We start from the raw sequence: 23533 nt of genomic DNA on the forward strand, positions 1-23533 counted from the left end.
TTATCCCTATACATTTGAAATCTTGAGACTTCAGAAGCTACAAGATTAACCAGAGACGTTGAAAAGGTTCAATTCAGAGTCACTTTATATTGAAATATATTCAAACAGTATGATTCTACAACTACTTTTCTGTAAGATAAAAACTTACTGTCAAAACAAAGTAAGTTCACGCAAAAGCAAAAATGATGAAAGATGAAACTAAATATCCAATCTGTTGTAAGATTTTTGGAATGTTTTGAAACATTGCACAATTTTAGTACGTTTGGGAGCTCATCACTGTTATGAAATGATAGAATGTCACAAAATTTTTTTTTTTTTTTTTTTTTTTTTAAAGATTCCTTACCCCAGCTTTAAGCAAATTCCATGTATAATCTATGGCACAGATGGCTCCTGTTCTTCCACACCCTGCACTACGAACACAAACAGTTTGTTATGTTAGAAGTTGCTCTAAACGGTTGAAAAGACACTACAATTTTTATGTTTCCAGAGTCCACATGGAAAAGAAAATTAAATCTCTTGACTATTATTTTAAGCTTGCTCAGTGTATCACAATAACACTAAAATCAAACATGTAGCACTGCAAAATAGAACATTCGTTTTTAATGTAAGTTTTTCACAGCAATCAGAACCACAATCATGGAAGATGTTTCCATGTTGACATTTTTATTGCTCACATTATTCCTAGTTACCACTACATCAAAAGTAGGGATTCTGTAAAAGTATAAGAACAACACATTCACAGAGTCCCCACATTTTTCTGATTCAGAATCGTATCTAGTTTTAGATAAAAAGCAGAAAATAAGCAAGTTACAAAAAATGACAGTTAACAATCACATTTATTCTTTATAATGGAATGAATGCATCTATATTACAGATAAAGTTGTAATGATGTATTTTTGTTGGATTAGAATTATATGGTTGTAAAGTTTTACTAACATTCAAGAAAAACAGGACGAAGTGAAATGTATCTCAGTATTAAAGAAGTTCCTTTTGGGTTTAGACTCCAGTTACTTATAATGTCAAATTAAAACAGCATGCAGTAGATTTCTACATTTGTAGAGAACAACCAAGTTATAAAGAATAAATAAGCCTCCAACAATTGATTATTATCTGGCTTACTAATTTAAATTCAGTTTTTCCCACATATCATACATTAACTTTTGCTGTTTAAAAAAAAAAAAAGAAAAGGTTCAAATATCACAATCAAAAACTTCCCAGAGAACTTATCATCACCTTGCCAAAACATTTTTATGGCAGGTTAGTTTCAGCAGTATTTCTGCTAGCCAAATTTCAAGTCAAGGATGAAATTGCTGCTTGGAAGCAAAGGCTTGCCATTCAGAAGCTAAAGTGTGGTGATTAGTCTGCACCTGCTCTGTAGCCTACCATATTGCAAAAGGAGCCTTTGATAAATGTTTCCATGTTGAAATATATATGTTCCTCCATATATGACCTGCAATGATCTTCATAGTTTGTCCTAATGATGATTTAAATGTCTTAAGAACCACAAAACTACTTCCTTTTCAAAGAGTAATTCTCTCATGACAGGTATTGTGTCTTCAGCTGAAACAATCAAATTTTATTGTGGCATGAATTTTTCAGGCCATGAGGACTATATAGTTTTGAGCTACGTTTTGACATGAGCAAACATTCCTTCTTAGAAAACGAAAACTAGTGCAACTCATACCAGAATTCTAAATTTAAAGAAGTATATAAGCTTTAAAAATAAATGTACTTGATACCTGCAGTGTATACAAATTGGTACATCTTCATGTTCCTGGTATTCTCTCATCAAGCTGATCATGTCCAGAATAGAATCAAAAGATGATGGGACATCATGGTCAGGCCAGTTAACATAATGAAACTGATAGACACTACGAGTCTCCTAAGGGAGATAGAGGGAAAAATGTGTAAATAATAAATATTTGAGAGGCTTTTACGAAATAAGTACTTCTGTGAGGCTCCTTACTTTGTTTGGTTAGCTTGGACAATCAAAGCTGTTTATTGTATGAAAATACTGTATGCAGTTGGCCTTCTGGGCTGAAAGCACACACTGCTGCCTCATGTCGAGCCTTTTGTCCACCAGAACCCCAAACTCTCTCTCTGCAGGGCTGCTCTCAGTGAGTTCATCTCCCAGTTTGTACTCATGTCTGGGATTGCTCCAACCCAGGTGCAGCACCCTGCACTTGGCCTTGTTGAACATCACGAGATTCACACTGGCCCACTTCAAGCTTATCCAAGTCCCTTTGGATGGCATCTCGCCATCCCATTGTATCAACTGCACCACTCAGCTTGTTGTCACCTGCAAACATGCCGAGGGTGCACTTGATCCCATGGATTTTAGACAACACTGGTCTTAAGATGGACCTTTTAGGGACAGCACTCATCACCAGCCTCCACCTGGATATGGATTCTGGTCTTGCAGAAGCCCAGGTAGATGACATTGGTTGCTCTTCCCTTGACAACTGATGCAACCGTTCCATCACAGAAGGCCACCAGATTGGTCAGGCAGGATTTGCCCTTGGTGAAGCCGTGCTGTCTGGCTCCCATCACCTCCTTGTCCTGCACGTGCCGTATCATCTCTTCCAGGTGGATCAGTTCCATTGCTTTCCCAGGCACAGAGGCAAGTGACGTTCACTGGGCTGTAAGTTTCCCAGGTCCTCCTTTCTACTCTTTTTAAAAATAGGAGTGATGTTTCCCTTTTTCCAGTCACTGGGGACGTGGCCTGACTGGCAGGACTTTTCAAACATGATAGAGAGAGTCTTGGCAACTCCATCAGCCAGTTCCTGCAAGACCTTGGGATGCATGGCATCAGGCCCCATAGACTTGTACCTGTTTAATTCCTTCAGGTGGTCTCAAACCTGCTTTTCACTTACAGTGGGAGGGACTTTGCTCGCCCAGCCACTGCCCAGAGGCTCAGGAAGCCTGAATGGCAGGGAAGACTGAGAGAAAGAAGTTGTTGAGTACCTCAGCCTTTGTGTCTGTTGATACTGTTTGTCCCCTCTCGCCTATCGGGGGGGCATACATTCCATGGCTTTTCTTTTCTGTCACTCAGAAGAAAATCCCCTTCCTCTACTGCACTTATTTTAAAGTAAACTTGTGGGTCTGTGAGCACATAAACTTATCTTACACCTGAAACAGCTACTTTGGACACTATCAAACCAGTGAAAACACCATAGCTAGTAAAATCAAAAGAAAACCCAGTCTAAGAAAATAAATTTATATAGAAATGCAACTGATTATGCAAAGCCAATGACATCAGCAGGGAAGAAGAAAAATTACAGCTTCCTACTATGGTCCACCAAGAACTTCCAGTTAATTACATTTAAAGAGACTGATTTTTCACATCTGCAGAACTGTCAGAAACAACTCTGAAGAACCTTCATAGTCCTTTTTTATTGTAACTTTAAGAAAGAACCTGGTGTTTTAATTTAAAATAATCTTTAGGTTTCAAGCTGTTTTTCCTCATAGGAATTGGAATAACTTATATGCTAACTTACGTAGTTATAACCTTTTCTATTTTTTACCCTCCATGTAGCGTTTTGAATGCTACTCCATTGAAAAGTTTACAGAAGGGACTTGTCTTGTCTCTTATTCTAGAAAACTGGAAAGTGATCTTAAGAGGATATTTGTACCACAAACACATATTTTCCTCCCTAGTTCAAACCTATATTTAGAATTCTTCAAGATAAGATGAAAAGTCGACAATTCACTGCCCATCTATGCAGCATAGATCTGTTTCTAACAGGAAGATAAAACCTCACAGAAATACGGAAACAAATTTACTAGGTAAGTTTGAAGAAAGATCATTTTATCAGCTGCTGAGGTTGAACATCAATGTATCTCATTAAGCCCTACATTACTCCTTAAAAGAAAGTAAACTCTGGGCTCTGGGCTAAGACCAAAAACATGTTAAAACTAAGTAAAAGCTGCAGTTTTCATGTAACACAGGCATCCCATGAAATTGTAGGAGTCAAATTGTAGGAGAATATGTTTTGCATTTACAGTATATGCAAGCAAACTATAAGAAAAGCTACAGTTTCTGAAGTAGCCAGTTCTCACAAAGTTCAAGTATTAAAAATAACTTAGGTTCTGCTTTGGGGTTTTTAAAAACAGAACTGAAAAGAAATTAAGTGCACCATTTCAGTAAATGTTACAAAAACCACAGTTGTTACGCAGACAATTGCTGCTATAAAAGGTTTCATAGCATGGTCAGTTTTGAGCATTCAGGAAACACTACAAGATGAACTGCTTAAATTCATGTCTTGCTACAAACACCTAGGAAGCTGCAGTTAACACAAATTCGTGCTAAACACCACTTAATAATGAAGTGGTTTTCACAACTGTTGTGATCTGTCATTGACACGGAACAAAGTACTGCTAAAGAAAATAAGCCCAACTGAAACTAACTTGTAATAAGCAATTTCTTATTACAGGATGCCAATCAAGATGACAGGTATCCTTTAAAGCAGACTGTCAACCTTTGTGGTTTTGCAGGAGAGCTCTTCATTTATTTTTTACTGGCTTACTTTTCAGAAAAATGAACTGCCACCCCAAATTTGGCAGTTAAGTTCATTCGCTCTTAACCCTTATAGGAGAATGCAAGTGCTCTTATTTCACTGAACAGATAAATCCTATATACAATCAACACACTTGATACTTAGCTTTATCCAGTCAGTTTCATGATTTACAGCAGTTCTTTGAGACACAAGATTTTAACCAAGATGAATGAACTATTTTTTTCTATAAAGAGACTAATTATAACTATGCTCAACTGCCAGCAAATACTGTATGTGAATTGGCTTACCAAACATGCATTCTTGAAGATAAAACTCTTCAGAAGTCCTGAGCTCTCTTTTAAAAGTACATTTCTATCTTAACCCTTGGATATAACTACACGCCACTCTCCTGTTTCCCTTGCAGAAGTTTACCAAGCAGAAAGATAACGTAACTTAACTTGCAAGAACATATTGTATGTTCAGAAATATTTGAACTCCATAGAGCAGAGTACTTTTTTTTTTTTTTTTTTTTTTTTTTTAAAGAGAAAGAAAACTTGAAAAGATCATGACATTGTCCTTCTTGCTTTATTTTTATTTGTCAGTACAAACATATTAATGGGCATCAGAAATATCCTTTAACATTGTAAAACCCTCTGGACAATAAATACAAGTTTATGGGATGAATTCTAACAAATACTTACACTTTACCCAAGAAGTTGACTAAAAGGAAACAGTTTCTTTTGACAAGTCTGATTTAGTTTGTAGTCATGTTTTCAGCTTGTGTAACGAGTAAAATTCTGCAAGGTTCACAGCAGCTTTCTAGTTAACACACGCTATTAAAGATTATATTACTTTGACTAACCAAGAACATACATCAGAGGAAAAAAAACAGTTTCACTATGCTTTTCTTATATACTAGACTTTCAACATCACCTCTACGCTGATGATTTACATACACAACCAGCACCTAAAAAAGTAAGGAGATTTGATCAGTTCCCTCCATTGTATGATTTTTAAGAACTTTTGACCAATCATTAAATCAAAGTTGAAAAATGAGAAAGATGAAATTTTTTTCACATACTTACATTTTGAAATTCAAGTAATAATGTCCTAATGAAGTAATCTGTTCTTGCTTGCTCAGCTTCCTAAATAAGAGAAAACAATAATGAATGGATAAAGAGATGGATATGAAGCATGCAGTAAAATAACTAAGATTCAAATTCAGTTTTTGTTTTTTTTTTTTTTCTTTATTTATTTACTGTTTGCATATCTATGATTTTCCCAGAAAGGGATGATCAATGTTAACTCTAAAACAGCAACAGCATAGCTTGCTGTACACAAGACACTTGTGAAAGATTTTGCTTTTATTTAAAATAAAAAGGGGTGTTTTCTAAGTGAATACGCTGCACCTGAAACAAAGTCCTTGTAATAGTATTTCAAAGCACTACTTCTGCTTTATTTCTCCATGCATTAATTCATTAACAGTTTTCCTCCCACAGCCATCCTTTTCCAACACTTCTGTTGTATCAGCTTCAGCCTTTTATCACTCTGTCCTTTCACATCCACTTTCACTCCACCCCACCTTGATTATTTTCAACTAGGGGTGCATGTTAATGGATCATTATAATTATCTTGATTGTGACCAAAAAACATAACTTCTAGGCTCCTAGGATTTTCAAATCCACCTTTGGAACACCAAAGAAGGTCTATACTGCACCTGTCAAGCAATATTATTGTACTTGAAATATCAGTAAGAGCGCTAACCGAAGGTGCCTTAGAAAACTTACATGCTCCAGCTTTCCACAGTGAATTTAAGAGACTGCATGTGTGTCTTAAGTTCTTTTCTCATAGTGGGAATTTTCCATGTTCCATCAAGAAAATAGTTGCACTACCTTGTAGGAGATACTGCATAGCTAGCAGCAATGGAGCCCACGTACACCACCACTGCACCAAATGGTAACACATCCTCAGCTACAACTCAGAAGTCCGTTATGATGTACACTTGATCCTTTTCACAAATACTTGTCAGGTATGTGACTATCACCCACTAGATCCAGGAAAGGAACCCTCCTCCCCCCCAATGGTTTTAAAATCAATTTAGGTAGAAAAATCAATTTTAAATCAATTTGAGGTAGAAAAAAGCTACTCAGAAGCTTTATGGACTAAAATTTTTAGATACATGCTTTCCCAAGAAGATCAACTTGAAGTATACTTAGTTCTTGGTAGACTACTTCAAGGCAGAATTAATAACAACTTGATAAGGTGGCATGTTAGCTCTAACTGAGCTTTTTAAAGTATATCAACTAGAAAATAGCAGCAACTCTGTTCCAAACAGATAACTTGAAGCTATGGAGAATTAAGAACAGTCTGGCAATCCATGTAGGGGTTTTCAGTTCCACTGTTTCAGAAGCTCCAGGGAATACTGAATCACTAGCTCCTGAGTAAATCCTCCAGCTTTAAAGAGAGCTTTTATAACAGTTAAGGCCATTTTTAAGGTGTAGTTTCACAACTGTTCAGAGATCCAGATCACCAAGTTGTTCTCTCCTTCCCTGTACTCACAGTGGTACATATCTGATCCCATAATTTTTCCAGTACTGGGAACTACCTTAGCAGAAAGGTGATCCAGGAACTTTTGACCTGCGTATTTTTACTGCTGTAAACTGGTGTAGCTAAAAAAGCTAACCAGAGTGTCAGAGAAATACCAATTTAATAGAAGGGACACCAGTGTCATACAGAAGAAACAGAGAATAATGTGAAGTGCTGCCTGTGGAGATTAATGAAAGCAAATGAGCTGACATAACAGCTTTAAAATACACTACTGAATCTCAATGGATTTAAGTGCCACAAAGTATTTAAATTGCTAAGAAGGGTATTATGTTGCTCTAGTAACATTAGACTAGTATTATGTTCAGGCTGTTCTACTGATCTGTAAGGATAGCAATAACAACAGAAGATGTCAAAGACTTGTTGTCTAAGTCAGCCTCAGGTTAAGAAGATAACTATACACTTATACGTTCTGAAGATTCTGTAGCAATCCTGGAAATTACAAGCAGCAAGCACCTTCAGACTTGTTAACTTACCAGTAAGATCAAAATTATCCATATGACATCAGTAGGATACAATGAAAGGGAACCACAACAGCATTTTGAGACAAAAATCCTGTCCTGCCTATTTCTTACAGTTCTTCTTTGAAGCAATAAATGAAATAAAAATCATTCCATCATCAAAAGAACTATCAGTACTCAGCTTTACCTTTAGGTTGTGATCAAGTTGCTGTGTGTTGTTGTGTGACCAGAGCTGTTAGAAAACTAAACCCTTATGGTATAAAATGGGAAACTCATCTTCCAGACTAGATAAGCATAGGAATAGGTTAAGTGCTGGAATGTGAGAGAATCTACACATTTGAAATTAGTAATCAGAAAACTGGGAAATGTGATATAAAGAAGCTAAATAGGTGTCATTCACTATTTGTCATAACTTAAACTATGAAGGACCTGATTAAACTACCAGATGGGAAAATTAAAAATAAGGACACCAGAAAGCGTGTCCACAATGATGTGAATATCAGAAAGAACAGGTGACAAAAAAAAATCCCATATGAAAAAGTTCGTCAAATTCATGGTCCACTATATTATAAAAATAATGATAACCCAGATAATCCCAATTAAAAAGTCCTTGCTAGAAAGCTGGCAACAAGTACAAGGAGAAGAATCATCCTACACACAGTTTATTTTCTCCTCTACTGTTAAAGACGTTGTGAAAGACTGGATGGACCCTGGCATCATATGGAAGCAAAATCTTGATGTGATCACAACTCCAAGAGCCAGAATTGGGACAAAATTGGCTGCAAACATATTTAAAGCAAGAAAGACCATACATAAACGGGCATGTATGAAGTCAAACCGATACTATTCCACATCCAAGGAACACTGATCTTAAACTCCCAAATTTATTTTTTGTGACTAGGCTCCCATATACCTTATTTACACTCATGTTCTGAATATCTCACAAGCAACAAAGTGAACGTCTGCTATGTAAGTGGTCCCCTTTTGTGAAGTGATAATTACATCTTGATTTCTTTTACTATACAACTTCTTCTAGATATGATAGGTAATTGCAAAGATGCACTGGGGTTTCAGAAATTGTACTCTTGTGCAATCTGAGATGACAAGGTGCCAAAAGAATGATTGCTTTCAATTCCCTGTTGTGCATAGTGTAGGAGTTATCCACAGGCCCTCTTTCTGCATATTTAATCTCTCAGAAATCCTTAAGTTATCATTTATAAGCTAGTATCAAAATTAGGTGTTCTAGCAGTTATGCTTAGAGATCAGAACTGTTGAAAACACCGATGCAACATGCAATGGAAACATGCATACTTCTTTCATCTTTCTGGATTTATAGCTTAAGTAGTTCACCTTGGGAATTCTCCAGGAAAAGCTTCAGACCTCCTTAACGATACTCATTTTTGTTTTGCTTCGAAGAGCAACAACGGCAGCAAAGGAAATATTTTCAGATATATCCATTACCAACAGAAGTAAAAAAAACAAAAAAAACAAAAACAACAACAAAAAAAAACACAAACATAACAACTATAGTTTCCATTTTCTCTATTCATGCTACTTAACTTCATGTACCTTAAACAAAATAAACTATTCCAGTATTGCTTTCATTTCTCATGCACATCCAGAATGCACAAGTGCTAATGGAGAGAAACACCTGCATGACTATTATCTAAATTCTTGAGCATGGTACAGACTTTCAAAACTACGCGATTTAAATCTAAAGAAATGACACAAGAAACAAAACCAGTGCACGTACGTTACCCGCTTTTTATTTTAAATTATGGAGCATCCAAAAAAAACCACAAAGCTTACAGGGACACATCACTTTCCATGGATTTCTTTTGAGATTCTTGGTTTAAAGTTTGGTACTGAATAACTAAAGAAGTATTTGTTTGTAATACAAGGTCTGATACAAGTTGAATAGCTATTTTAAGCTATGGAAGCATTAAATCCTTCAAAGTTATTTTACAAAGCTTTATACTTACACATGAAACACGAAATGGTCCAAAAGTTACTGCTGCTTCTCCATACAACGGCCAGTAGCGTTCACATTTTTTCTGTAAAAACAAAAAATTCTAATTTAGTTAACGTGTAATATTGAAAGATGATTAACAGCAGAAAAAGCAGATGATGATAATCTCTAATGCTTTATTCTCTTGCCTATTCGGTGCTTCCTAATATGTGGCTACCGGTGCCTGGTGATTAAGTGGTAGCTAAACTTCTTTTAAGATATTAACATGTCCTTTCTTTTGGTATCCAAAACAAACAAAACTGCACAAAAAAAACAAAGCAGGACATGAACTTCATGACTACCTACATATGTGCAAGTATGCGTCATACAGTGGGAAGCTACAAAAGCAAATCTAGGGTTTCTGTAAGTTCAGAGTTAACAATTCTGGACCACATTTTTTTCCTTCTCAGTCTTAAGAAGATAGATTGTTTTTGCAGCTGTATCAATTGACAGGAAATTCTGAAGGACTCAGGATTTTGATAGTTGGCCTACATTCCAGTAAGGGCAGGACTTTTATCCTAAGTAACATGTCCACAGACCGACAACTAGTTCAGTTCTTTATACAAAAATGTAATGTATATTGCACTGATAGAACTTCCAGATAATAATATAACACTACGAACAGAACAAGGAAGACCAGTCATATTATTTGTTTTGCACAGAAATATAAGGGCATATATTCTAATTCAGTCTGGCAGATGACTTTTATAGCTATGGATTTCACATGGTTTCATGGATATTGGCATATTGCCCTACATGGGCAACGCTCACTTATGTTCATATTAGCATACTTACCCTTCCCATTTCAAATTCTCGACAGGCCATTACAATTATCTGAAAAGAAAAAAAACATTTGACATTATCTAGCTTTGGATCAAGTAAATTCACAAACACTTTACTGCTTGCTTCTAACTGAGAAGACACAGGTACACTTCAAACTATTGAAGAGACTAATTAATAGTATCTTCTTACATGCAGATGTATATTCTTTTAATTCTAAAATAGTATCCAAGTTCTATCCCATACAAAATAATCCACACCACTAGTACTATACAATACAATAAATAATACGATAAAAAGCACCAAAAGATATGCTATTTGTTACAGTAATAAGTAACTACATCTTACATGTCAGGTAAAACAAAAAAAAATAATTGCAGAAATTAGGCAAGTCCATATTGAATAATACTTGGAAGTTAACTCCTGACAGTAACTATTTGAAGAGATGTAGAAAACATAAACCAACAAGTAACCCAAAATTAACAGAACTAGAAAGGCAGGCTTTTGTTTCAAATGCTGCTTCTACATCTGATATTGATAGTCCACCCTAAGTCAGAGCTGTAAGGTCTTGTAAAGGACAAACATAATCAAGTACTGACCTATTAATAAAAATGCATAATTTCACATACACTTAAATTATTACACTTTATTTACATTTTTAAATTCAATAATGACATACAGAATGCTATTTAAGCTACAAAATTCAGATCTGGGATGAACTACTGCTAAAAAATTGACTAAATCACCATCAGTATTCTTGATAATAGCTAGCTCAGACAAAAAGAAATACACAATCCCTGTACCATGAAATAGAGTAATACACAATTTTTGTTTTTAATTAGGTACTTACGGCAACATTATATTCCCATATCATCCTCCAAAAGTCTATTACTGTATTTGCTAATGGTCCCTGGGTAGCAACATATGCTTTCGGCCCATGTACTCCCTAAAATTGCACAAAGGAACAATAAATGTTTAAAAGAAAACTTATCAACACTAAATGAGAAGTTTTCATTTACAATTATATAAAATTAGATCTTGTTGGATCCAACAGGAAGGGTGAATATGAAATATGAATCCCATTTACATTAGCAGGTATTTTGCTGGTGATTTCAAGTGGGTCTAAGATAACAGATACTGTGCTGGGAGAGATTGCAGCAGAAACCATTAAGCTAATAATTTCTCTGTGTTTCAATTCTGAACATTCTCTTTAAGTTCTCATTACTTATTACACATTTAATGATCAAAATTTGATTATTTCTGTCAAAGCAAACTCCATGAAAAAATAAGAAATACCATATTTAAAAAAAAATAAAGATTTTTGTATATAAAACTTGAACTGAAGACATTTATGTTTAACTTTGCAAGCTAAATATTCAAGAAACAAGATTTACAAGAACACCTGTTTCTGAATTAGCATTACTGTTACAAACAGCATCAGAATAAGTCTACATAGAAAGGCCAGGAAATTCACCATGTAAAACTGAAGTCTAAAAGTTTTTTAGCCAAATTCTGGCTTGGTTTTAAGAATGTTAGGTACAATTCCATTGCCACACTTCTGCAATAAATAGCAAGAAGTACATACTAGCAAACAAATTGTAAAATGCCTCATTTAGGATCTCTTAAAACAGCTTCCCAAAATCTGGAATTTTTAATGATATCAACTGTTAAAACAATCATATTTAACTTTGCTGAGGTAAAATGTTCCAATTTGGTTGACTGTGACTTTAAAGTATTTCATATTATATTTAAACTTAGAGCAATATTAGAACCTAAATTGCTTTATAAAATGGCATTAGGTTTGTAAATTTATTCAAGCCATAGTGAAAGAAAATTTTTCCTCGTGGCTTTGAATTCTCATCTCAGACTATAACATTAAAACTACACTGATCTGAAATAAAAGCTTAGAACAACTTTTAAAGCTGTTAAGATAATAATACATACCTTAATAAAGTTTGCATTAATGTAGTCTGAATCTTGGGGAGGAGTTTTTAAAGTCAGTTTAACCCGGCTATGATCGACTAAAAGAAAAATATAGATGTTAATTAAAAATGTGAACATTTAAAGCAGTATGTAACAGCAAATATACAGTGTATATATGAAGTGTATAGGACAAATTAAGCATTAAAAATATTTCCCAAGGTCATATAAGCAAGTAATGTTCCTCAAAAAGTAAGTCATAGAAGCAAGTCAGTCAGTTACTGAAATGAACTATTACCCAGCTCAGGTAGGGATAACCAGAATGTTCCTACTACTACGTGCTTCTATTGCTCAAATTTACAGAGTACCAATTACTGGAATCCAAGTGTGATTCATTACAAAGAGGCAAAATTCAATTTATCCAAAGCAGGCAAAATGACAGTTACACAATATTACCGCAGGCTACGATAGTCAGAATTAAAGGAAAGCTTACACTGCATTCAGAAAGCAGAAAGAGTCAAACCGCTGCATAGCTTAAGCAGTGGGCAAGTCTCAGTGTCTCCGCCAAGGAGGAGCCCATCAACTATTGCAACACGAAACGTGCACTGTGGTTTATTCCTTTGGCACTAGTCTGGGCACTTTGCTGAAGCACAGAACATGCCCCTGTTAAACAAGCAGCAGTTGATTCCTTCATTTAGAGGGCTTGGACTTAAATTTCTACCCTGATCTCAAAAAAAAAAAAAAAAAAGTTTCCTATAAGAACAACAGATCTTCGGAGATCCTCAGCAATCTTTAAGAAATAGTTGGTATTTGTTGACAGAACACACTGAGCCTCTTGGAATTCTTTTCAGCGATGAAAGAATCAGTGCATCTTCATACAGAAACAACTCAATGCTTCTTACTAAGGGGGAAGGAGAGTAGGTGGTCGGCTGGTTTGCCAGCCTTTCCAGCTCTTCTTGATACCAATATTTCCTGGCTAGCACAGAGGCTTCTTATATAATTTATTATTACATTAAACCGGAAATCAAGACTGACAAAAATTACCCTATAGATTTGAACCGGGGAACAGGAGCGTCTGCAGAACCAGCATCTGCTCAAGCAATTTGTTCCTTTCTGTTCCCATGATCAATTCCCTCAGCCACAGAGCAGCTGCTGAAACTTTTATGTTTCTTCTTTACTTGAAGCTCTAATAAAGAAGTCTATCTATTCCTAAAGAGGAAATATGGTTTGTGGGTTTTTTTTTCCTCTCTCAAAAACATCACTGGTAACAAGTATAGAAGTATATGCTAAGACTAAGAAGTATATGGTAACAAGTAAGAAGTATATGCTAAGAGTTACTGCTATACAGAAAGCTCTTACAAAAAGCTTCCAAGATGATTTTTTTTTTGCTAGAGTCCTGACAATATGCAAAGAAAAGTTGATTTCAATGTAATGCTTTCTAAAAACAACAAGCCTAGATTAACATAAAGACAACACTCTTAAATAACAGCCCAGAGAAATCCCTAAAGCATATTACACTGTAATACATTATCACACTCCGTGTAAAAGTGCAAACTCTATGAACATGAACTGATGTTACAAACTTAATACTAAAAAGTATTTTCACATGACAGATCAGAATAATTAAAGCAATGGGCTAAAGCGAGCTTCTATCTTCTCAGCACAGTAGATCCAAAATTCTATAGCAGTTTCCAAATGTCAACATTTATTTATTACTTCCTTCTCCTGCCACAGCTCAAGCTCTTCCACAGTTTTAGCTCCAAAATAGAATTCCCCAAGAAAAACTCAATCTTCTTAGAACCTGCAATGAAGTGCTTGCTATTTATTTTTTATCTTTGTATGTAGATACAAATTGGTGTCTTCAGCTAGTCAGTGCACACCATGGCTGATTGAATTATCACTTAGAAGGGCTTCATAAATTGTAACGTGACCACGCACACGTTTACTCTGAAGCCTGTGTTGATTTAGTATTAAGGTACTGATCTCTCTGGTAGTAGCAAGAACTTCTGATAAGTAGTGTTAATCTCTGATTAAGTTACATTTGTAATCTTCTAGATTTACAGAAAATAAGTAAAAAAAAAAAAAAAAAAATCATTCCCCTCCCTCCTCGGAAACATCTCCTAGCTTTCATTTCTCTGTCAAGCTGGTCTCCCATCACGTTTACTGGAACTTTTAAGTATTTGAAGATATTATTTGTTTTAACTGAAGGTGTACCTTCAGTTTTCCTCATTGTCAGCTTTGAGGTTTGTTTTCCTGACTGTGCATCCTTTCGGTTCCCAATGCCTCTTTTTTAGATAGATAGATAGATGAAAGCAAAGCTCATCCCCTACTCTAGTTGCAGTCATTTACTGCCACAGTGGCTATTGTATCCCATGGAATCAGCTTAGGTGCTGCTGATACTTTCCCGTATTTTTTATTATCTATCCAAACACTGGCATGGAAGATGGGAGAGTATAAATACATGGTAATAACTTTATATTTCTTTCACAGAATTAAACGTGTTTCCTCACAATTAAAAACACAGTGGCATTCAACTATTTTTCTGCATTTGAGCTTAATACCATCTCAATGCAGCAGTGAGAAGGAGATGCCCATTCCCATGCCCACCTTGTTAAACAGTCTAGAGCCTGTGGCTCCAGGGCAAAGTTTACTGCTCTAAGTGTGGCTCCAAGCTCTGATAGATGGTAAAAAGATTCTATCAGCAGAGAAACAGAACCAACAAGTACACAACAGTCTGAAATACAATCATTCTCTGAAGTTTATTACCAGAACACATCTTGAAAATGAAAGCTAATGATGCTTGAGACCATTTTTAACTTCAAATAGCCTATAAGCCTCTAAACACTTCTGAGAAAGCTAAGCAGAGTAAAAAGTATCTGTTGTTAATTTTCTGGGATATGAGAAATGGCATTTGTCAAAAGATTAGCCTTTAATCTTGTTGTCAGCTGTCCATTTTAAGAAGCATAGTAAAAGCTGCTGAGATACATGGTCTCATGATGTAAACAAAGCAAACCTGCAACAGGCAATCTTATCATTGTAAGATCTGTTATACCCATACATTGGTGGTTTTAAAATTTAAATTCTGCTCTGACTCACATTTTATGTTTGTACATGAAACAACTTCATTTGGGCTCTAGCAAAATACAAACAGAAGATAATCCAGCACGGAATGCTCTCAGACATGGTTTGCAGGATATGAACCCGCAAAAGATAGATCTATTGTACTTCAAACCACAAACCCAGGCTCCTTCAGGCTTCGTAAAATTTCATCTAGATCTTATGCTGACATGTGTTTATCTTCTACCATTAACAACATACTCTGAAGAAAAAAAATACAGCTAAGCACATCGCAAAGTTCTGGACTACTCTGAGTTGAAATGAAAGCATCATCTCTACGTGTCTTGGCACCTAGCTAACATTTTCTTTAGGTGATAGATCTTCTAAGAAAATATATTACCCTTTACTTTGCCTTTTCAGTTAAAAACAAAAACTTTATATAAGTTTTATTTCAAAGTACCTCCAATTTTGCCTTTCAGTAATAACTAAGTAGTAAAATTTATAATACCTTACGAGTAACAAACATTTCCCTTTATCCCCTATTAATACACAAATCAGACTTACATGGCAATATATCCTTGTATCTATTCTTTTTAACATTTTCTTCCTTTTCACCGGTGGCTGTTGGGTAGATCTTCTCTGTTCTATATTTTGTGGATAATCTTCTTAACCTCTGAAATAAGACACATACATTATGTTTTCAAGTCTTAAGGCAACAGAAACATCACTAGGCATCAGCTTCAATTATGAAGTGTAAGCAGATCATTTAAGAAAACTTCTATCCTTTTACAATATTCACTACGATATACATACATATATTAAAAAAAACTAATTATCTAGTACTTTTAGGTCATCAGCAGTTTACAGTGAAGTCGAAACCAGCTCATGATACATGGAACTTTTGATAAGCCACTACAATGTGGTCATACAGCTATACTTCAATTAGAACATCGTCTGCCTTGTTAGGGAGCAATGACTGCATTAAGAATACCTGAGAGGAACAGGAAAATCTGTTACTGCCCACAATATCCATAGGAACACAACAGAGCAGGTTGGCTTAAGAACAGCTGTTATTTTGCTTCGAAGCTCATGGCTTCCCACACACAATTGGTCAGGAAGCAAAACCTAGGTTTTAGCAGGTATTGATTCCTAGCACTGAACTCCTGTTGAGTTTCAAGCTCATCTAGGAAAAAAGAGGGTTCCTGCCACTCAGGTACAAGCTATTCCCAATTAAGATGAGTGACAGGAGGTCTGCTGAATTCACAGCAGTACGGTTTTTCTTTTTAAAATCCCCTTGATCTATTTCAAATCCTGGAAATTTGGAACAGGCATAACCTCTAATAATAAGAGCCCGCCCATCCCTTCTGGCAACGTAGGAAATAACAAAAGCAACACAGCTTTCTTTCATCCCACTCAAGTTACGCATTTACAGCCTTCAACTGAGGAGGAAGAGTACTTCTGTTAGATTGCGTAGACCTTCAGATTTAAAAAGGAACTTGAAAGACCTCAAAAACTAAATGCTCTCTTCCAGCTAGAACAACTTAGTTGTAAAACCAGCCACTCCACTGACACGCTGACATGAAGGTGGCATACAAAATGATCAAGATGAAGACAGAAGTCATTTTTCCATTGAGAGGTTCTGTGCACAGGTAGATGGACAGAGGTTGCTCACGCTTCCCATCCCACCAACTTTGATGTCTGGTGATCACCCCTGAACACCCAAAATGTTTGTAGCTTTCTTTTTTTTTTTTCTGGTGTATGTGTGGGTAGGCTGCAATTGGGAGAGGCTGGTTGTTAATTAGAAATGTACATCTTGTTTATTACAGTATGCACAACAGCATACAGGCAGGACATCATCAGTAAAATTTGAGCTGGTTGGAAAGTCACTTCTCTTCCTGAATTCTTCTTAGATTACCAACACCTGGGAGACTCGCTATACTCAATTTAACAAAGAAGTAAAACTGAGTTGGTAATTCAAGTTCTCCAATAATTCTTCCAGAAAAAAAAAAAAAGTTTAACATTTATGCTACTACTTAGAGAAAAATGCTTTCATTAAATTTGTCTGGATGTAGAGAAAAAACAGAGTAGACAAAATTCTGCGTGGACTTTGTTGACTACTAAATGTCTAAATCCTTAACAGTAGTATTTACAGAGCAACAAAGATGGCAAAGAAAAATAAAGCAAATCAAGAAGCACACATTTTCAAGGTAATTCCCAGAGGACTTTTTTTTTTTTTTTTTTTCAGATGAAACCACTGAATGCTAAAAAAAGCAACTGAATTAGCACACAGGGTTTTTTTCTTAAAAAGCACTGCTCTTGAAAAACTGGCAGTGTCAGTCAACGCAGAAAAAAAAACAGTAAACATTTGGAGGTGGGATAGCAAGTCTGACCAAATGCTGATCCAAGTGCTAGATACTTTATCTGAAAACATTACCACAATGAACAGAAAGATTCAGTTTTTGAACAGACATCTTAACAGCCCCAGGGAAGAAGCTTCCACGAAGACTACACTGATCTTTGCACCACTAAAACCAAATCTGCAACCTATCTTCCTGTGGTGGTTTTACCCAGCTGGGCAGCTCGACTGTGCCACAACCGCTCTCTCACTCCCCCTCCTCAAAAGAAAAGGAAGCCAAGGCCACATGGAAGCACAGAGGGAAGAAAATTACTCTCTACTTCCCATCAGTGAGCAATGTTCAGCCACATCCCGGGAAGCAGGGCCTCAAAATGCGTAGCAGTTGTTTGGGTGGGCAGACATCTTCATCACAAGAGCCTCCCCCTCCTTCCCCTTTCCCAGCTTTTACTGCTGAGTGTGGCACCACACGGTATGGAATATCCCCGCGGTTTGAGTCAGCTGCCCTGGGGATGTCCCCTCCCCACCTCCTGCCAGTTGTGGGGTTTGGAGGAGCCATGAGGCGGTGCCAACAGTGCTCAGCAGCAGACACAACACGGGCTGGATATCAGGGCTGCTGCTGCCAGTGCACAGCACAGCGCTATGTGGGCCGCTGCCGGGAGAGTTAACTCCATCCCCGCCACAGCCAGCACGCTTCCACACAGCAGGCAGTTGGAAAAGCTCCCCTGGCACAACTCAAGGCCATTCCCTCTGGTCCTGTCACCAGTTCCCTGTGAGAAGAGGCCAACCCCCAGCTCCCCACACCTTCCTTTCAGGTAGCTGCAGAGAGCAATACGGTCTGCCCTGAGCCTCCTCTGCTCCAGACCAAACACCCCCAGTGCCCTCAGCCGCTCCTCACAGGACTTGTGCTCCAGCCCCTTCACCAGCCTCACAGCCCTGCTCTGTACACACTCCATGGCCTCGATGTCCTTCTTGTAGTGAGGGGCCCAAAACTGAACACAGCACTTGAGGTGCAGCCTCACCAGAGCTGCGTAGAGGGGACAATCACCTCCCCGGTCCTGCTGGCCACACTAACGCTACGTAACGCTGCCCTCACATGCATCAAAGGAAAACATGCTGCCAGTGCTACCAAGGCTGGACACTGAACCACGAGTCTAAAAATAGCAAAATAAGTACACATAATTCAGCAATATCAGCTAACAACCACAAGACTGAAGTAGTTCAAAACAGGCTCTAAGCCTCCAATCCAAGAAAAAAAAAGAAAAAAAAAGAAAAAAAAAGAAAAAAGAAAAAAAAACACCAAGCCCCACAAAGAGAAACAGTGATACTTCCCCAGCACAGCCACAAATATGAGTTTGTATATTGTTCCCCATCTCAACCTGGTTGTGGGTTTTTGTTTTTCATATTATTCATCTTATTTTTATTGGGCTAAGTACTCTGGCTGTGCTTAGAAAGAAGTAGCAGAAAAGTTTAGAGAAAAAACAGCCTCTGAAAACCACGAGTAGAAGCAGAAGTTTTTTTTGCACGAGAAGAGATACTTGAGGAAGTGATACAGGAGAAACAGTAGGTAACAAAAAGCACCCTAGGAAGACGACCTTTTGTGCTTTGCCTATTTTAAAGGCACACAAAAAACCACCAGCGTCAAGGGTACAGCATGGTTCTGCTGTAAAGCCAGAACACCAAGAAGTGCCTAATACCAGCTTCCATTTCTAGCAACTGATGCTATTAGAATTCAGCATATCCTCTCCTCTGCATGGCCCACTTGTTGTAACTCTGCAAAACAGAGTGGAAAGGAAGATTAACACAGGCCAGCTCCGAGGCAAAGACCAGAAATGAAACACAGTATGATTCTAACAGACATCTCTGCTCCTACAATACTTCAAGACCCATGCTTTTAATGCTTATTTGTCAGCTGTTCTCTGGCTTGGGTAATAGAAGATAGGTACAGTCATGAAAGCAACCAAAAAAGAATAAGCATTTTTATGGTTTGTAGCAGTGTCTGCTACATAGAATAGTATCTACTTCATGCTTTGGAAGGGAAGGATTTGACCAGAGCAATGGAAGAACCCTGAAAACAATGCCTTGAATGAACCAGCCCAGCAGAAATGCAGGCTACAGCAGCAGAACTGTCACTGCACACAACAGAGGACTTCTGCAGAAAGCAAAGGACACACGTTGCTGGTGTAAGATGTAAGAGAGATCTGGTGCTTCCCAGGCTACAGCCTGGAGTGACCAGAAAAAGGCAAATGCGTGCAACGGAGCGGGGTAATGACAGGGCAGAGGAAGAAAGAGTTTTGTTCAGACTACATTAAGCTGTTGACAAGATATCCAGCAAGATCCGTCACAGTCCACTTCCATGCTAATTCATAACAAACAACTGTGGGCAACAGAAAGCAGCCCTCACATTTGGGCTGAATCAGTAAAACTGCCAGGCTGCTCCCCAGCAGCTCCCTGGGCGCAGAGAGCCGGGACAGGAACGAGCCCAGTGCCTCCACAGGCCCTGCCCTCATGCTTCTACATCCACAAGGCAGCTGTGCAGCACCTCAAATCTTCTCCTGGGTGCCTTTTAAGACTGAAACGGTCAAAAAGGAGCTGAATATTCATGGTATACTTTAAGAACTATGTTCACAAGGCCTTAACTACCAGTCTCATTTCATTAGAAGCGCTGAGTTTAGTTTCACCGTGCTACAAAGCGGGCTGTGGGACAGGGACAGACCCCACAGGATGCTGGGGCAAGCCTTGGAAGTAGCCTGAATTTCAGAAATGTGCTTCCAGCCTCTACAGCAGCTTATTATGACAAATTAGTACAGTGTTTTTGAGAAAAAAAAAAAAAGAGACTTGACATGAAGCAAGTGGAACCACACTATATCAAAGAAAACATAGTCCAGGCAGCTCAGGAAACTCATCTGACTTCCAGTCAAGCCTTTTTGTCTATTTTACCCTTTAGAAAGCCTGTCAAGATGCACGGCTTAATGCCAGAGAAATGCTGTTTGTGGATTAAAGAAAATATTTATACTGCTTATTGAGATTTGAAGAACTCGCTTTAAAAGCCTGAGCATTATTTAAGATATAAAAGCTCTTCTGCCTCCTCTCAGGCTTCTTCGCAAGGGAAGCGTGACAAATAATGTCACTTATTTAAAGCCCTCAAATAATCTCCTAAGACTTATCCGACGTTTCCAACCGTCAGCAGCTCTGTTAACAAGAGGCAGAGCCGAGCACACACTGCTGTTTTGCCTGCCCTGGAGGCTGCCTTGGCACCCACTCCAAGGCTCCCACGGCGCGGTCGCTGCGTGGCAGCGGGCACCAGCCCTCGGAAGTTCTCCACGGACAGCTACGGCAGCGGAGGCGTGAGATAACACCAATCACACTGAAACATATTTTGCTTCGCGAAATTCACTTCAATTTTGCATATTAAATATGCAAAAAAAGAACCCTGAAAATTAAAGAAAACCTTCCATAAAAATTCGCTTAGTAGTCGAAGCATAAAAAGATACTGGCAAACACTCGAAAAAATGTTGCATCAATGAACCCATTTCTTAAGACATTTATTTCTAGCATAGATTGAACCTTTCATTATGCTTACTAGAAGCAGGAAAAAAAATAAAATAGTTATGATACCAATACTTAACATACACATGAAATCACAGATAAACTTAATTTTTGAGAGTATCCCTTCTACCACTCTGCCTTAGGAGTATTTAAAAAACTGTTTATATTTGTCTGACTGTAAATGGCAGTCTTTCCCCAGATATTCCTGTCAGCTTTCAAACAGCTATTTCTGAGTGTTCCTAACCCTCGTGCTGTAAGGTAAAAGCCTTCCCAAACACCAATCAAGCATAAACAATGAAAGGAAAATGATTCAGGTCCATAGAAGAAAAGCTTCGCTGTATCTTAACATTTACAGATGGCTTTGGCTACCAGGAATAGCCCGGATCTAACTTATTTATCTGAAATGAAGCCCTAGCAGGACATTGCAAGCTGAAGTGATAGAAAGAACCGAAGTGAAGAGGGAGAAGTGTGTTACCTTTGTCCTCCCTTCTAGCAACACCTACCAGCTCCCGAGCTCTACGCTCTCCTACAAGGGAATCTCCTGAAGTGACTAACATATGAGGCTGATAACTAAGGTCTCTTGGGCACTCCATCTTCTGTTTCATAGCAGGTCAACAACTAGTCTAGAAAACACCACTGTGCTCAAAGAAGCTGGTGTGAACTCCATGAAAGTCCCCCCAGAATTTCCCAGGGAACCGGGAACGTCAGTATTTCAGTATTAGATGGCATATTTTGTTCTACGTCATCTTAACTCAGGTTGGTATTTTCCCAAGAAAAAGGGGAATTCGTGTTGTTTCATTAGAGATTTAGATTCAACAACGAGCATTAGTCACAGCCGACAACACTGGCAGGTCCACATGCAGGGAAACCAAATGCCAGTACTGAGAGGAGCCAGGGAAGGTAAACATCCTACCTTCTTCAGTAGCACACTGACACTGGAAACAGGTAAAAAACAACACACGAACAGCATGCTCTTAAGAATTAGGTAATGCCAGAGTGAGACCTTTGCTTTCCATCTATCCAAACCAATAAAACATTTTGCTTGACAGAAATATTAGGACCAGAACTTACACTATATTAGAATAATATAAGTATTATCCCATACCACTAACGACTAAGGATGCCTTCACGTAGACCTATTGTTAAAACTTGGGCTGACTGCTTCAAAAGCCTTCCTTTTCCTCTCTCATTTCTGAAACTATTTTTATACTATCTGTATATTAATCCCTGCTTAAATTAACAGTGGTATCAATTATAGTTGACATGTTCAGCCTAATAGCAGAACACCCTACCTACTGTCAGTGATGCGCTAGCTTCACAGGGATGGAGCAGACTAAAGAGGTTTGTGGCCTGTTGATGAGCAAGTAACCAAGCAGAAAAAGCAAAACATTAAATTACTACAGCATAATCAAATTTTAGTTAATAAGTTATTAACATCTTCTTTATGATATTTTAGAAAGCTCTGGTGCATATTCCTTCACAAGCTCCTATTTTCTATCCCTGAACCACACTGATCCCTTCGCACAACCAATTTATTGCAAGGACTGCTATAAACACACCACTTCAAGTGAAAATATGCAGGACAACACAGCTGACAGAACACCAGCAGCCAAGGTTACAGGCTATGAATGACAAATGTGAAGGTTTCTATTAATCTGAGAACATCTGATTAGGAAACAGCCTGACTGCTTTGGTTTGAAGTCTGGGATGCACATCTCAGTGTGAAACCAGAAAATGCGTTTCACGTTCATGCACACCATAACGTGCTTCTTAGCAGTGCTGAAGGAATTCAGGAGTCATTCTTAACAGAAATAAGCCTCTGATTTTTGCAACAGACCACAATGATTTTCAGCAGCAAAAGGAAACAAAACACTTGAATAAACAAGGAAACAAAGCTCACAGAGAACAAACTCCCCTGCTTAAGAGCATAATTTCCAAGTTACTGGATTTGCTATTTCCCTCTTATTCCTGGAGTCCTAGGTTACGGTATTTTTCACATGCTGACAGCACTGGTATATTAAGAACTGCACATTTAATCTTGAATTCCCCTTCAAGTCTCTTTGAACACACAGAGCTTTGATTCATCTTGCCTTGCTATGGGATGCTCCTACAGAAAGTTGTGGGGAATAATTTTTAAGAGAATGGTTTTGCCCCACTCCAGGCGATGAAGCGTTTCAATCAACATGCCCACAAAAAGATCCAAGAGCTTGTTGGTAAACAAACAGCTATGAAATACAATACAAAACTAGGTTAATTGTAGCATATAAGATATGCCATCTTCATATGTAAGCCTTCTATACCAGAT

General features: G+C 37.7%; 1 protein-coding gene across 1 annotated transcript in view; it reads right to left on the bottom strand.

Annotated features, from left to right (window-relative positions):
- The window catches only part of PTPN12 (protein tyrosine phosphatase non-receptor type 12), a 76669-nt gene that overhangs the window by 26899 nt on the left and 26237 nt on the right, over positions 1-23533 (bottom strand). The window contains 8 exon segments of the mRNA XM_032199771.1: positions 344-410; positions 1740-1882; positions 5582-5641; positions 9544-9615; positions 10365-10403; positions 11200-11295; positions 12294-12370; positions 15891-15999. Coding sequence (XP_032055662.1) covers positions 344-410; positions 1740-1882; positions 5582-5641; positions 9544-9615; positions 10365-10403; positions 11200-11295; positions 12294-12370; positions 15891-15999 — 663 coding nt within the window.

The sequence above is a fragment of the Aythya fuligula genome, chromosome 1 (assembly GCF_009819795.1).
Source record: "Aythya fuligula isolate bAytFul2 chromosome 1, bAytFul2.pri, whole genome shotgun sequence".
Lineage (NCBI taxonomy): Eukaryota > Metazoa > Chordata > Aves > Anseriformes > Anatidae > Aythya > Aythya fuligula.